The 16572-nt window shown below is 42.6% G+C and overlaps 1 protein-coding gene across 2 annotated transcripts; it reads right to left on the bottom strand.

The window, feature by feature from the left end:
• Positions 1-13403: 13403 nt before the first annotated feature.
• Slpi (secretory leukocyte peptidase inhibitor) lies at positions 13404-15765 on the bottom strand. 2 transcript variants are annotated; one of them, XM_055596234.1, is made up of 4 exons: positions 15640-15765; positions 14876-15037; positions 14209-14358; positions 13404-13649 (listed from the first exon to the last, which is right to left on the bottom strand). In XM_055596234.1, exons 1-3 carry the CDS (start codon positions 15722-15724, stop codon positions 14210-14212), a joined length of 396 nt encoding a protein of 131 aa, XP_055452209.1. In that variant the 5' UTR covers positions 15725-15765; the 3' UTR covers positions 13404-13649; position 14209. The 2 variants fall into 2 exon arrangements, with proteins under 2 accessions (XP_055452209.1, XP_055452210.1); XM_055596235.1 differs by having other exon boundaries at positions 15649-15765.
• Positions 15766-16572: the final 807 nt, after the last annotated feature.

The following is a 16572-nucleotide window of genomic DNA, read 5'->3' as shown; positions in this document are numbered from 1 at the left end:
ACACACACACACACACACACACACACACACACACACACACACACACAGCTGGGGGTCAGGGGACCCTGCTTGGGACACACCAGACATGAAAAATAACAGGAATCCACAGGGAAGAGAACCAGAGAGACATGGGACCCTGCATATCACTCTGCCCTTCCTTCCTACTTCACAGGTTGTCCTCTCTCTCCTAGGTGTCACTGAACTGAGAGAAGTCTGTGATGTCTTCAGGATGTAGACTCCCATGGGGGCCCTGGAAACAGCCCATGCATTTCACTTCCTCCTCACACTTGTGTCTTAAGGTTCCTAAACCTAACAATATTCTAATTCAATCTTTTCAATAAAAAAAAATAGCATTCTGTATTTTTATCTCCTGATTTCTCTTGCTTCTGCAGCACAGGAGCTAGGTGGGGTTCCTAAAATTAACAGTTCCACAGTGAAAAGAAGTAACCTGCTTGTGTCGGTATGGAGAATCATATTCAAAGACACATTTCTTAAACTCTGGGTAGAAACTCGTCATTCAGTGGAATACACTGTGATTCTGCCAGTCCCTCTGTACCACTAACCCTGATTTCTGTTTGATCCTCATCTTACTGGGGCCTTCAAACTGGTAACCCATGAAATGTCAGAGAAGACATGTTCCAATAGCACATGGCAAATATCTCATCTACCAATGTGTGCAACTCACCGGACCACAGCAGCAAACCATGTATAGATTCCTTTAAGACTCAGTTTCCCTAAGTGTAGCGTATCAAGTACCTACCACTTCTTCAATGAGACTGGCTAAATAATGTCATCTGTGAAGAAACACAACAGAGGACCAGCTAGGGTGGGGGAGAGAGATGTCTTCAAAATGCCCACATACCTTTTTTTGAGTATCTGAGGGGTCTCTTCGCTGCTGCTTCTGCCACTAGAACGAGGAACAATGTAAAGAAGAAGAAGCTGGTGGTATTCATCTTGCCAGGATTCTCTTGGCTGAGAGCTGAGATGAGCTTAGCTTTATATATTTCCTGCCTGGCTTTGCCTGCAGTCTTGAAGGGCAATGACCCAGCAGTTGTAGGTTCTCCTCCTTGATCCATGACTTCACTAACCCGGGGTAGTTAGCTAGGTTTACAGTACCAGGCATGGTTTTCTTCTACTTGAGTGGTTCCCAAACCCAACTGGAAAACTATTGGTTCCCACCAAGGTGTGTGTACCACTACTGCACCCTTAGGATTATCACATCGTGCTGGCCATCGTTGTGGTTCATAGGCATCATAGCTGGCTAGGACTGTTGGTTGCTTCCCTCCTTAGGAAATTTGCACAGTACCTCCATTACCATAAAAGCTGGTTCTCAGAGAGGAGGCATCAGGCCAGTTCCAGCTCAGAGGTCTCTGGGCCCTGTGGCTGGAGGCTATAATGTCTTTTCCTCTGTGTTTTTTTTTTTTTAATTTTCATATTCCTTGTTTATTTGGCATAGATCTTCTACTTTATCTTTGAGGCTTGTTATTCTATTTTCTGCTTGACCCATTCTACTTGTAAGGCTTTTCTTGGAGTTTTCTAGTTGAATTACCAGATTTATCAATTTCATGCTCATTTCAGCTTGAGTCCTTTTCAAAGTTTCTCCTAAGTCTAGAGGTGGGCTGTGGCGCAGGCTGGGGTGGACAAACAAGGCTGTGACACTGAGTGGGACCCTAGCTAGAACTGGGTGTAGGAGGGGGCCTCAGGGAAACTCACCAGAACAGACCTTGGAGAGGGATGTGGAAAATCTGGCTGAGTGGTTCATGCCTTTTTTTTTTTTAATTCATTGGATTTTTCTCCCATGTTGATTGCCTCAAAGTGTCCAGAAATTCTTCCTAATTTGCTTCTCACTTTAAAAATTGACATTATTGCTGGGCAGTGGTGGTGCACACTTTTAATGCTAGCACTTAGGAGGTAGAAGCAGGTAGATCTCTAACTTTGAGGCCAACCTGGTCTACAGAGTGAGTTCCAGGACAGCCAGGACTGTACAGAGAAACCTTATTTGAAAAAAATAAAAAATAAAAATAAATAAATAAAAACCTGATATTTTGAATAGGAATGGAAATGAGAAGAGGCAGGAATAGAAGGTTTAGAATTAATCTTGCACTAATAGGCTTATATAAAGTACCCAAAGTAATGAGACCCATAGAGACAGATAAAAGAATGTGTTTGTGAGAGTTTGGATGAGAGAGTGATGGATAGAGCTGGGCTGTAATGATGAAATATCTGATGATAAACAGGGGCATTGTGAATGTGCTTAATGACACTAGGTTGGAAAGTAAAAACTGATTACTATGATAAACTTTACCCCACTCATACTATGAAAGAAAGAGAAACAAAGAAAGAAAATTATACACCAGTATCTCCAATGAACTTAGATGCAAAAATTCTCAAACAAAAAAATAAATAAATAAAATCCTGTGTATCAAATTCAAGAACACATCAAATACATTATCCATTATGATCAAGTGGCTTCAGCCTAGAGATGCAGGTAAGGTTCAACATGTGTAAATCAATAAATATAATCCACAGCATAAATAGACTAAAGGATAGAAACCGCCTGATTCTGTCATTAAACGCAGAGTATAGGGAAGAAAGCTCTTCCCTTACAAAGAAAGCTTTCTTCCTTACAAAGAAAGCTCGCCACTGGTGATGCAGGAGAGATGAAGAGCAGACACAAGAGGAAGGAGCCATGGGTGTGCATAGGACATTCACACTGTCAAGAAAGAAAGTATAAACCACACAGAAGGAAAAGAACACTCTCTGCAGTTGTGAATTTTAGTAACACGTCATCTAAAGAGAAAGCAAGCAACAGGAGTAATAGGAGGTGGTTTACTGTTGGAAACCTCACATTCTACTTTGGAATGGCTAACCCAGCTGGAATCAACCTCTCATGTCCACCCTGACTCTTTAGAGTACTCATACCACTAATTGTCCTTTTTCCCTAGAAATCATCTACCTGAGAGAAGTCTGCAGTATTTTCAAGATATAGGTTCCCATGTGGTCCCAGAGCTTGGCTCCATTAGCAACAACTCCTATTCACAATTGCTTAATATTGGACTTTTCAAACTTCCTCATGCACTGGGTTTCTAATAAAGAAATAACTCTTGGCCTGAACTTCTTTGATCTAGAATTTCCTCCAGGTTTAAAAGTTCTGACCATTACAAAATAAAAGAAACATTCTTGGAGCACCACAGCAAATACTAATCAAAGATATATTTCTACATTTCTGGATAGAAATTTAGCAGTCAAAAATTTATCAGTCATCATCATCCCACCTGAGGCCAACCCTATATCTCCCCTGTGGCCCTTTTCCTAATGGGACTTCAGAAACTAAGAATATCCCAGAAACGTCAGTGATGTTTTCCAATAGGCTGTAGGGAAATCTCTCGTGAAGAGATTCATCCTATCCCATCAGTCCACAGTGACATACTACTGAAGTTGCTTCTAATATTGTGATCCTCTTCCAATGTTCTCTATGATGCAAACATCCCAAAGAGTGATGTGATAAGGCTTCTACTACTTTAGCAAGGAGAGAATGAGCTAAACAGTATTATTGATGCAGAGACAGGTCAATGGAACAAGTATAATTATTGGTGAGGTGGTCTCAAATGTAAGATTTGATAACCAAACACCCTCCCTTCCCAGTATCCAAGGAAGATTCCAGAGAAAGTCAGTCCTCTGAAGGCATAAACCAGAATGAAGAAATAAAAAACACTGGCTTAGGCTCAATCTACTACAGAAACATTTGTCTTCAATCCAATCTTTTAAGTCCTCTGTTCCTACATGGAGATGCTAATATGTTAATAATGGACCTTACCCTCTGGACACTGGATGAAGTAAGATTATTACACTTCTGTGATTCTACAGGCAGTTACTTAGTTGTGCTGGTTTGAATGAGAATGGCCATCATAGGCTCATACCTTTGCTTGCTTTGTCCCCAGTTGATAAACTAGTTCAAAGGGATTAGGAGGTGTGGCTTTGTTGTAGGATATGTATAGATGGGGTGAGACTTGAAGTTTCAAAAGCCCATCTCTCTCTCTCTCTCTCTCTCTCTCTCTCTTTCTCTCTCTCTCCCTCCTTCCCTGCCTTTCTCCTTTCCTCCCTGCCTCCCTCCCTCTCTCCATGTAAAACTCTCAGCTCCTGCTCCAGCACCATGCCTGCCTGCTTTCCACCATAATGATCAGTCAGGGACTATGAGACTATAAGCAACTCCCCAGTTAAAGGCTTCGTTGTGTTAAGGGTTGCTGTGGCCATGGTGTCTCTTCATAGCCATGAGACAGAGGACAAAACATTTGTTCAGAAAATGTCTGATACTAGAGGCAAAAAAATAAAAAAAAATTGTGACTCTGAATGGGAGAAATGACAAAAAACTTGTCCTTACAAAATAGCTCAGAGGAATATGTTCAGAGTCCAGAGACAATTATCACTTTGATTCTAGAAGGTGTGACCATCTCTTTAATTATAAAGGTTAGGCCATTCTTTACTCTAGGTTCAGATGGGCTATTTACAGTGTCTTCAGTGAACACAGGCATGATGAAACATGAATTTTTTTCCTATTCAGAAGATATTTGGCTCAATTCTGGATATTCTTAGAACATGTGCCCATATTTCCTTACAATTTTCCCCATTGAAATGGACATATCTCTTACACCATTTACACATTAATATTCTTGCATTATATTAACTTTCTGATAACACAGTTCACATACAGAAGATTTTTGACCCAGGTTGACTATATCATGATTAATACACCTTACTTTGAAAATAAGAAATGAGCAAGCACTTGGAAGGCAGAGGAGGATAATGAGGAGGAATTCAAATTTCCTTTTGATACACTGTCGTGAAGCACAGCTACACAGGACCCACCAAGGCCAGGCCTGTGACCTGAGGGCAACTGTGCCAGCCAGTGAGGAGGCCTGGAGCAAGGGCCTCTGTCAGGCTGATGGACAAGTCCTACTGAATGGATTACATTCAGAACTAGGGAAGCAATGTCACAGTGTCTACTTTTTCAAATGACATTCCACACAGATTTTGTTCTGTTTTCTGCTTTAATGTCTCCTGAAGCTCTGAAGGTTTTTCTTCATATTATTTTAGAGACTAGTTCCTGGGGCCTTTTGTGTAACTGAAGTTCAGTGGTAATGGAGGTGAATATCTGGGCAATATACCCTCCTCTCCAGGTGATTTTAAATATCTGTACTACAGAGAAACCGATTGGCAAACTCCCACATTCCTCGTGACCTAAAAACAGAAAATGCCAAAAGCATAAAATTACCTAACAGTAAAAACACAAAAGACACACTCTCCTGTCCTGTCCCAGCTCCAAACAGAGCTAAAAATATTACAAAACTAAAATTTAAAAAAAAATTCTGATTTTAATTAATAATACATTCACTAACCAACTAAACACCAAGTCTAATGATGAGATAAACTTTTTATCAAAGTTTAAAAGCAGTCTGTGAGGATTCTCTTGACCCATCATAAGACCAATTCCCAATATCCACACCAATGAAAATGCCATGGCACAAACTTCAGGAAGATGAAAGGAATTCTCTGGTGAGGTGAGTACCTGGTAGAGAAAGAGAGAGCTGCCTGACTCATTGTCACTTCCTGAATTGCTACCCTTAGTGTTTTCAGTGGTCTCCATTTGCATCTGCTTATTAGTTAAAACTGTACGTATCATCTAAATAAACATATTTATACATTTGTGGTGCAATTTGTTATTACTTACACCACGAATTAATAAAGCTCAGCCTTTTGTTTCCATTGTTGTAAAGTACAATTGTAGCGAGTGGAGGAAGCTGCAAGCAAATGAAGTCCTGAGTGAATGGATAAAGAGTATCCAAACGAACAAAGTTAGAATGGAAAAGATCTATACCTTCCTCTCATGGGTTTATTACAAAAGCCTCTATCCTGCAGGCTAGCTTCCATGCTTCCAGAAAATACTATGCAAGCTGCCAAGGGCAGGAAACAATTAAGCAGGCCTACTTGAAGCAACAGCTATACCTCAGCAATAACCAGCCTAGAAAGACATCCGTAAGGTGCTATAAGTGGCACCCACATGTCAGTGGCAGCCAACAGCTGTCTCAGTGGACGTAAGGCCCACTCAGCAGGAGGGAAATCATGTCTGCCGCTAGAAACGTAGCCACTTCCTGGGGCTAATGAGGTCGTGGACTTTAGAAAAGGAATCTACTACCACTGCTTTGCTAGAACAGCCTAATTTCTCTAAATCTTATCTTTCTGCCCACAGATAAGAGTAGGTGCCACTTCCCATCAAATGAGCTTCTCTCTACAGTAAATGGAGACCATCACAGAAGACAACTGGACACAAAGCAGGGATCCACAGACCATGGGAATCCAAGCCCCAACAGATAAATTTGCATCATAATTCCTTTATCCATAGCTCAGGGAACATGCCAGAAGACAGAGTGCAAAAATTGTAAGAGCCAGAGCACCAGGAAGTATGCAGTGAAGAAGCCTATTCTAGTAATGGCTGCACAGACAAGACCAGAATGATAGCAATATCAGTAGACATGTTAATGTAGAAGGAGAAAAATTTTGTGGAGTCACACCCCTAAAGAAAGAACTACAAGCAACTACTGTCTGATGAGAAAAGGAGAATTAATTTCTCATTCATGAAGCCATATACACCCAATCGACAAAAACGGACTCAGCAATATATATGTGCGTGTATATATACATATATACATACACATGGAGGAAGAGAGAGTTGTGTTTTTGTTTTGATTCCAGGATGTGGGACTGATTCAGATCATCCACAGCAGCAGACTATTTGCCTCAGGTGAACTCTGAGAGGCACTCTTTGCAGCTGCAGATAGTTTAAATCTGAGGACTCTGGAGAGAGAATAAGTGCCAGAGCCGAGAAAGTAGATGGGAGAAAGAAAAATGCTGCTCCTGCTTCCACCTTGCTGCTCCTGGTTGCTCTTGTGAGACAAAAAGTTGGAGATCTACTGAAATGAGGACTGGACTGGCTCCAAGGAACCAGCAGGAAGCAGCTAAAAGAACTGTGCCCCCTCTCCCAATAACTCTTTCTCTCTCCTACCTGGTGTTGGGGTGTTGGAAGGATCTGGGATGAAGCAGGGAGAAAAAGATATAAGAAATCACCCATCAGAATGGCTAAGATCAACAACTCAAGTGACAACACATTCTGGAGAGGTTGTGGAGAGAGGAGGATCCTCCTCCATTGCTTGTGGGAATGTAAACTTGTACAACCACTTTGGAAATCAATCTGGTGCTTTCTCAGACAATTAGGAATAGTGCTACCTCAAGATCCAGCTATACAACTCCTAGCCATATATCCAGAATATGCTCAACCATACAACAAGGACATTTATTCAACCATGTTTATAGCAGCCTTATTTGTAATAGCCAGAAGCTGGAAACAACCAAGGTGCCCCTCAGTTGAGGAATGGATACAGAAATTGTGGTACTTTTACACAATGGAATACTACTCAGCAATTAAAAACAAGGAAATCATGAAATTTTCAGGCAAATGGTGGGCTCTAGAAAAGATCATCCTGAGTGAGGTATCCCAGAAGCAGAAAGACACACATGGTATATACTCACTCATAAGTGGATATTAGACATATAATATAGGATAATCATACTAAAATCTGTACACCTAAAGAAGCCAATCAAGAGGAGAACCCTGGGGAAGATGTTCAATCCTCATTCAGAAAGGCAGACAGGATGGGCATTAGAAGAGGGAGAAAACAGGGAACAGGACAGGAGCCTACCACAGAGGGCCTCCGAAAGACTCTATCCTGCAGACTATCAAAGCAGATGCTGAGATTCATAGCCAAACTTTGGGCAGAATGCAGGGAATCTTATGAAAGAAGAGAGAGATAGAAAGATCTAGAGGGGGCTGGAACTCTACAAGGAGAGCACAGGGCACAGGGGTCTTTTCTGAGACTGATACTCCAACCAAGGATATCATAGAAATAACCTAGAACCCCTGCACAGATGTAGCCCTTGGCAGCTCAGTGTTCAAGTGGGTTCCCTAGTAATAGGAACAGGAACTGTCTCTGACATGAACTCAGTGGCTTGCTCTTTGATCACCTCCCCCCGAGGGGGGAGCAGCCTTACCAGGCCACAGAGGAAAACAATGCAGCCAGTCCTGATGAGACTTGATAGGCTTGGGTCAGGGAGAAGGGGAGGAGGACCTTCCCTATCAGTGGACTGGGGGAGGGGCATGGGAGGAGATGAGGGAAGGTGGGATAGCGAAGGGATGAGGGAGGGGGCTACAACTGGGATACAAAGTGAAAAAAACTGTAATTAAGAAAACAATAAATAATTTTTAAAAATAAAATAAAAATACTGCTAAATATGAAATAAAAAGAGGGAATCACAAGTTCTCAGAAAGAAGAAAGAAAGAAACAAAGAAAGAAAGGAAGGGAGGAAAGAAAGAAAGAGAGAGAGGGAGGGAGGAAAGAAAGAAAGAAAGGAAGGAAGGAAGAAAGAAAGAAAGAAAGAAAGAAAGAAAGAAAGAAAGGGATAAGGTTAGAGTAGTTCCTTTATGGTTCAGTTTTGGGCATGGAGGTGGAAGGGCCAGTCTAACCTGTGGACTTATTCCTGTGGTAAACTCTGTTGCTGAGTGAGCATCTAATGTTTACCCGAGCCATCGTCACCCAAGTATTGTTCCTTCTTTGTACACTGGAGGCCTCTGCTGGCCACACCTAAATTTACAGTCTGTGATCTGTACAAAGAGAAAATATTTATAAACCATATATTCTTTGAGAGGTTGATATTCAAACACGTAAACAATAACAAGAAATGGCCCAATTTGGGGCTGTATTTTATATGGTAATATTATTAACATGAGAACTTGGGCACAAACAAGAAAGGAAAGGTGGTTTAATGATGTGTTTGCACATCAAGTTGACACAACAGAGTCATACGGGAAGAGGAAATTTCAGCTGAGAAGATCCCTGTATCATATTGGCAAGTCTATGGAATAGTTTCTTGATTAACGATTGATATAGGAGGGCCCAGCTCACTGTGAGAGATGCCATCCCTGGGCAAGTGGTCCTTGGTTGTAGAAGAAGGGGAGCTGAGCAAGTTGTGGAGAGCAAATCAGTAAGCAGCAATCCTCCATGGTCTCTGCTTCCGTTCCTACGTTCCTGCCTTGAGTTTCTGTCCTGTCTTCCCTTAGTGATGGACTGTGAGCCAAGACATGTAAGCCAACTAAACCCTTTGTTCCCCTGCTTTGTTCAACAAAACTTAAACATAAACAAAATACCTGGTTATGGATACCTCCAGGAATTATACATGAATAGTCAACAACTATAAGAAAGAAATATCCATTACTACTAATATTATGGAAACACAAAGTAAAACTCCAGTCCCAATGCACATCTATTGGGGTGACTGCTGGCTAAGGGTGAGTCCAGCATTTGTAAGAAGGTAGAAAATGGAGCATCCTTGGGAGTAGTGCTGACAAAGGTGTAAATTGCTACAGCCATTTTGGAAAACGGTCTACAGGTTTCTCCAGAAGTGAGACACAAATAAAATCCAGATGTGATGGCTCATACTTTAATCCCAGCACTTGGGAGGCAGAGACATATAGCTCTCTAGATCTCTATGAGTTTGAGGCTAGCCTGGTCTACACAGCAAGTTCTAGGCCAGCAAGAGCTGCAGAGTGAATATAAAAGAATAAATTTTCCCAGCTGTATCCCGTTCCCTCATTCCCTCCCAATCCCACCCTCCCTCCCTCATCTCCACCCTGCCCCTTTCCAAGTCCACTGATGGGGGGGGACCTCCTCCCTATTCATCTGACCCTGTTTTATCAGATATCTTCAGGACTGGCTGCAAAGTCCTCCTCTGTGGCCTAACAGGACTGCTCCTCCCTTGGGGGATGGGGACTGGGAAACAGAGTTAATAAAATGTAACTGATAAGAAAAAAATAAAATTTAAAAAAATAAACAGGCATAGGAAAAAAAAGGAAAAAATATATCTAAACAAATGCAAAAATGTAGTCAACTCTTCCATGTCTATTTCTACTGCCTACATATGCATGAACCTTTTGTTATTAAATTCATTCAAAACTATGCTAAGAGAAAAAAAAAGAATAAATTTTTAAAAAAGAATATAGTAAAAGCACCCATTGTTTCACACACTCAAAAAAAGTTAATAGAACTACCATAAGGTCCAGTAATCCTATTTTTTTGTGTGTATGCAAATGGAAGCAAAGTCAGTGCGGTGAAGCACTGTCTACACACGTATTTGTTAGAGCAGCAGGCATGGGATCAAGGTAAGTGCTCATCAGCAGAAGAGAAGACAAAGATGTGTGGTATTTAAAGTTAAATACTATCCAAACTTCAAACAAAGTAAAAGTCTGTTATTGCAATAATACAAATAAACCTAGAGGGAATTGTAGTTGGGGAAGCCAGCCATCTACAGAAAGACAAACACCAAATACTCTCACTCGCATGCTAACTGTGTAACTGGTGCATTTGTTGAAGTAGAAAGAATGGTGGTTAGAGAGTCTGGAAGATGGAGAGACACTGGCCAAAGCACGAACAGTTTCTGTTAGACAGAAGGAATGCTTTTCCGAGGTGTAGCCTACAGCATGTATGATGGTTAACCTTGTTGTCAACTGGATCTGGGATCAACTAAGAAACATGCGGTTAAGAAGGGGTGTGAGGATGGTTTTTAACTAACCTAAGGGGGGGAAGACCTTCGCCCAGAGTGGGCCTCAGTTTCCGTATCTGGTCACTGGCCTGGATACAAAGTGTCCGACAGAAAAGCTGTTTGTTTTTGTGCGTTTGCTTTGCTTCTTGCAAGTGAGTGCATGCATATATGCTGGTGCTCCTGAGGCCCCTGCCGCTGCCGCTGCCGCTGCTGCTTGTCCTCCTTCACTGACAGCAAAGCCCAAGATCTTCAGCCTTCCAATGTGGAGTACAGAGCAGTGCCCCAGCCCAGGAGGCCTCCTGGCATTCAGTGGCATCCAGTTTCGTGCACTGAGCTACTATGTTCTCAGCCTCCCCAATGTAAGGCCAGCCACTGCTGAACTACACAGATCACACTGGGTAAGCCAATCTAATAAATCTCCTTTTAATATATTTTTTTATTTTTTATTGAAAGTAAATTCATCTCTCATTCAGTATATATTGATTACAGTTTTCTCTTTCTCTACTCCTCCCAGTCTCTTCCCACCTGCCCTCCCCTCCAGATCTACTCCCTTTCTGCCTCTCATTAGAAAAGAACAGGCTTCTGGGAGATAGCAACCAAAGAAAAGAAAATTCAATATAAGATAAAACAAAAACCATTGCAACAAAGTTGGGTGAGGCAGCCCAACAGAAGGAAAAGAGCCCCCGGGAGCAGACACAAGAATCAGAGAGGTTCTAGGTTTTATCCATACATGGTCCTTGGTTGAATGTCAGTCTCTGAAAAGACCCTGTGCCCAGATATATTTGGTCCTTGTGGAGCTCCTATTCTTTCCCCATCATACTAACTCCCCTTCTTTCATATGATTCCCTGTACCTCTGCCAAAGGTTTGGTTATGAGTCTTTGTATCTGCTTTGAAAACACTGCTAGTTAGAGTCTTTCAGATGCGCTCAGTAGACTCCTGTCATACGTTCAATGCACATCCCTCAGATTTCTTATTTTATCATTTCTGATCTCCTAGAGAACCCTGATGATGCTTATGCTTATTAGCTTAATTATTTAAGCTAATTAATTTAATTATTCCATATTGTGTAGAGATGTTAAAACATCACATCCTGTTAATATGCACAATTGTAACTTGTCAATTAAAATTTAGAAATATATTGTAATCCACAAATATTCACAATTGTAACTTGCCAATTTTAAAAGAACAGACATGAATCAAGCAATTAATTATGTGGGAAAAACAAAACCAAATAACTGGTAGAGAATACTGATTAATTCAATAAACATTGTCAGAACTTTATTGATTATGGATTTTTTTTGCACAGTTTATTTCTTTATATCTGTTATGTCTGATTGATGACTTAAACGCTCAAGAATTCTATATAGGCCATATGCCCAGCAACTTTGATGAATCTTATCTTACTAATGTTGTTAAGTGTTACAAATTGCCATACAAAAATGATAATATTTAAGTTAGGCATGGTGTCATGTACACGCCCAACACTTAGGAGGTAGAGGCAGGAACACCAGAAGTTTGAGGCCAGCCTAAATTACATTAGAATGTATCTCACACACACATACAAAATTAAAAATAGAAATAGAAGCATGGCCATGTTCTTCCTTATTTTCCTTATTTTATATGCCCCATTTGGTACAGCATCCTGTGTTGCTTTAAATATCTTGTACATTGCTGGAGAACAGGGTTTTCCTGACTGTTTCCAACTATAACTTAATATAGATTATTTTTTTAAAACATAGTCTCAGGCACATTTCTCTGTGTATTCATTTCTAGTCTCACAGCAAATTGTTTGAGCTACTTCAAAACGTCGGTGGATTCTAATTCTTAACATTTTGCTTAGCACCATCACAGCCACCCTCAGAGCACGCATTGATGGGAAGCTGTCATTTTTTCTGCAGGATGTTCAGTGTAACTATAAAGATGGGGGCAGGGCGCTGGGTAGATGGGTCAGTGAATAAGGCACCCACTGCACGAGCATGCGGTACTCAGTTCAGATCCCCGGAACCCACATGAAACGCTGGGTGGGGGCGCATTTGCCTATAACCCCAGGAACTGGAGGACAGAGACTGGAGATCTGAGCACTTGTTTGGTCGGCCAGGCTAGTTTGATTGGTGAAGCTTGCTGTTCAGTCAAGAGACCCTAACTCGAGGTAATAATCAGAGCCAAGCGTGGTGGTGCACACCTTTGATCTCAGCACACGGGAGGCAGAGGCAGGTGGATCTCTGGGAGTTCTAAGCCAGCCTGGTCTACAGAGTCCAGGACACAGGGAGCTATTACACGGAGAAGCCCTGACTCTAAAATAAACAAATGTAATAACCAGAGAGTGACCGAGGAAGATGCCTGGTGTCCTACTCTGTTCTTCCAATGCATACACAGGTAAGCACGTCTGCACACGTGTGCACACACACGTACCGAGTCTTTGTAACACCAGGTGGTAATAAGTGGCCGTGATGTGTGCTTTACAGGAGTACTGAACACACTTGCACACCTCTGCGACCTCTGATGCTCTGCACGTTGTAAGAACATGTTTTCTTTGGCCACTTTGTAAATAAAAGAATGACATTTAAAAGTAAAGGAACTTTTCTGGATGTCACAGAGTCAGTGCTGTTAGAGCCACACTGTAAATTCAAGACTGCCCAGGCCTGGAATCCTCGTCCTTCTCCATCATGAATGTAAGAAGGAGGCCTCATCCACAAGCTGTCCCTTATTGATTCTTGCCACACCCCTCCCCTCAGTGAGTCACAGAGTCAGGGTGTGCTTAGGGAAATAAATGTGTTTATTTATATGCTCTCCAGCAGCATTTCCTTAAGGCCTCCTGAATGCTGTGCATGTGCCAAAAGGAGATGTTGACAGCGCAAGTAAACCCTCTCCACAGGATCCAAGCCTAGGAGCCTGGGAACCTAAGAGCCCAGGAACCAAGGAGCCAGGGAGCTAGGGAGCAAAGTAGTTTCCAGACCACTCAGAGTGAGTCCAGAGCTGTCTCCAAATGTCAGGAACCAGGCTACAAGAGAAAATAAGATAAGACCTTCAACACAGGAACCAACCACATCATTTCCACATGGTCCCCATAAGGAGGCTGGCTGAGCGATCAAACGACAAAGTGGGGCTGTGCTTGTGAGGATTTAGGATTTCAGGACAATGAGGTCAAGTCCCATTTTCATTGTGAAACCTCAGAGCACTGAAGTAGACATTCCTTGAATCATTCCTATCCTTTGTGCTTTCACCAGAGACACCATGAAGTAAGCAACTGGGATAACAAATAATGCACATAGTGCTTTGCAAAACGGTTCAACCTCGGCCTTTCCATTCTGTAGATAAAGAGACTCAGAAAGCCGTTCACTCTCGGCCTTTACCCAGACAGGCTGCAGTAGAATCAAAGCCCCAGGCAATCCTAAGCTTCGTCCTAAAATAAAGGAGATAGTAGTTCCCTTAAAGGACAAGCAGACAGAGGCTCTTTATTGGAGTAGAGCCTCCCGGCTCATAAGCCTTGACCTCCAGAGCCTTGAAGCAGAGAAGAGCTGAAGAAAAATGAGATCCATCTACCCAAGCCCACACCTTACCTTACTCTGGAGGAAGGCAGATTTTCCCACACATGCCAGGGCAGCACTTATAGTTGCCCTCACACTGGCCATCGAGCTCACACTTATTGGGAGGATTAAGCATCAGACATTTTCCTTTAAACTTGTGGCACTTCCCAGGCTTCTTTGCCACTGGTGAGAAGAGAATCACAGGTCAGATGTCTTAAGCTTTAGGCACCACATCTCTGCCTCTTTCTCCCAACCTCTCCAGCCAGAGCAAGGAAGCTCATCTCATCCACCCTCACCTCCATCACCTCCTCCCAGGTGTGTCTCCTGAAATAACACCTGGTTCCTCTCTAACATCTGTCCTCCAGGTGAGGGTGACCAGCTGTCTTGTCCCGAAAGGGTTGAATGGCTTCTCCATCAAGCTATCTGAATCCCCAGTGCCCAGGTCATCACTTGCAAAGCCATTACTCTTACAGAGTGACTGCTTCAGACAAGTGGGTGGCTCTTCCTGCCAGTGACAGCACGATGCCTTGACTGACTGACATGTTGGTCTCAACAGCTCTTAAAAACAATGATGCCTAGGAGGACCCATTTATTCATTCATTCATTCATTCATTCATTTATTCATTCATTCATTCAATCCCATCATCTTCAGTGATGGGTCTTGAGGTTCGTTCTTCACCTAGCTCCCCTGATGGCTCACCTGGTCTGCGAATGGGAACAGGATCAAGGCATTTGATACCACACCTATCTTGGCAGCACCTCTTTTTCCCTGGGCATTCCCAGTCACTACCGCACTGCGGTTTCTCACGCCTAAGGCACTGGGCAGGCTTTCTAGAAGGGCAGGCTCCGATTTTAATAGCACCTAAAGAGAAGATCAAGATGTTAGGAGAGTATGAAATATCTTATCATAATTTCTAGACAATGGACCATTTTCAAGAATATAGACCCTCAGCCCAATGGCCCACAACTTCAAGGAGAGATACCTGACTGATCTAGGGGAGAAAAAAATTCCAAGAGTTTTACAAGATAAGTAACCAGGAGAAGTCACAGACTGAAGATAAAAGGCACAAGGTTCCCACTCAAGTTTTTCCACCGCAGGGCTAAACTAGATTACCAAAGACAGAAGGGGAGAGTAGGAACAATAGAGACCAAGAGAAACAAATACGAAGGGAGCAAACATGTGAGATGCTGAGATATAAAGCCAGAGGCAGAAACAGAAAGGCTAAAGGACAAGGACAGGAACAGAGTGAGACCAGAGTTGACAGGATGGCTGGGTAATGAGAGGAGCATTTCTACATGCCATGAAGCCTCACAGAGACCTCAGACCCCAGCAACACACAGACGCCCCCGGGAGGTCCAGAATAAGCGGAGAAGCAGCCTCCAGAAGGAAACATACCCCAAACCATCAGGAGCCTCCCTGTCTGACACTCCAGGAAGTTTTAGACCAAAGCAACTCCAACTCACCATCCTTACCTCCTTCCACAGACCGGAATGCCAAGATTCCCAGAACAAGGAGCACCACGAAAGGCAAGAAGCCGCTGGACTTCATAGTGAAGGCAGAGCGGCTCTGATGACCAGTCCCAAGTATCACTGTTTATATCTTTACTAGTAGGTGTGGCCCCAATGGAATGTGCTTGGCCCCGCCCAGCTGCTATTGCCTAGGCAGGAAGCTTAGCCACAGCACAGAAGTCTTGATACTACAGAGATATGTGGTAGAATCTCTGTTTCAGGCAGGACCATGAGGCCAGCAGAGTAACTACCAGAGAGCTGAAAATGGAAGAAGATGGTTTGTAAATTCCAGGTGACCGCCTGAGCCCTGAGCATTCTGAAGTCCCCAATCCTATTGCTCTTGATGGTAGAGAATAGCAGAAAGTGCCAGTCACAAAAGGACTAACAGGAAGCTAAGACATCAGGCATGGGCTCTTTGCTGAGACTTTGCAATAAACCTCTATTTCTCATGCTTCTGGACTTTCAGGGATTTCGAAACCTATATTGCCCAATGCAAATTTCTTCTCAGGATGCAGATGACTCATGGCTCAACCAACTGATGTTTATTTCTGCCAAATCATTTGCACTGCTGCTTGCCCAGTGCCTAGTCCATGACTGAAACATGGAAAGCAATCCCTAAACAAATGGAAGTTGTACAGGGAAGGGCCTTGCCTTCAGCAAGTCTCTTTGGAGCTCAGTTTCTTAGGCATGAAATGACTTGGGGCTGGTCTTGTGATTAAGGATTTGAAGTGACCCTTAAAATAATGAATGAATTGCATCGTTTGCTACTCAAGATCATTGAAGTGGATTAGAGTAGAGAGGCAAGGCCTCTTACTCATCAGTGAAATCAGCATTGAGCCTTGGTGTCATTTGAGTTGTTGAAGCAATTCTTCCTACCCCTAAATTCTC

Source organism: Psammomys obesus, unplaced genomic scaffold (genome assembly GCF_907164565.1).
Source record: "Psammomys obesus unplaced genomic scaffold, mPsaObe1.curated_primary_1811, whole genome shotgun sequence".
Classification (NCBI taxonomy): domain Eukaryota; kingdom Metazoa; phylum Chordata; class Mammalia; order Rodentia; family Muridae; genus Psammomys; species Psammomys obesus.
Note: the sequence above shows the minus strand (reverse complement) of the source record. Positions and strands in the feature narration are given on the sequence as shown.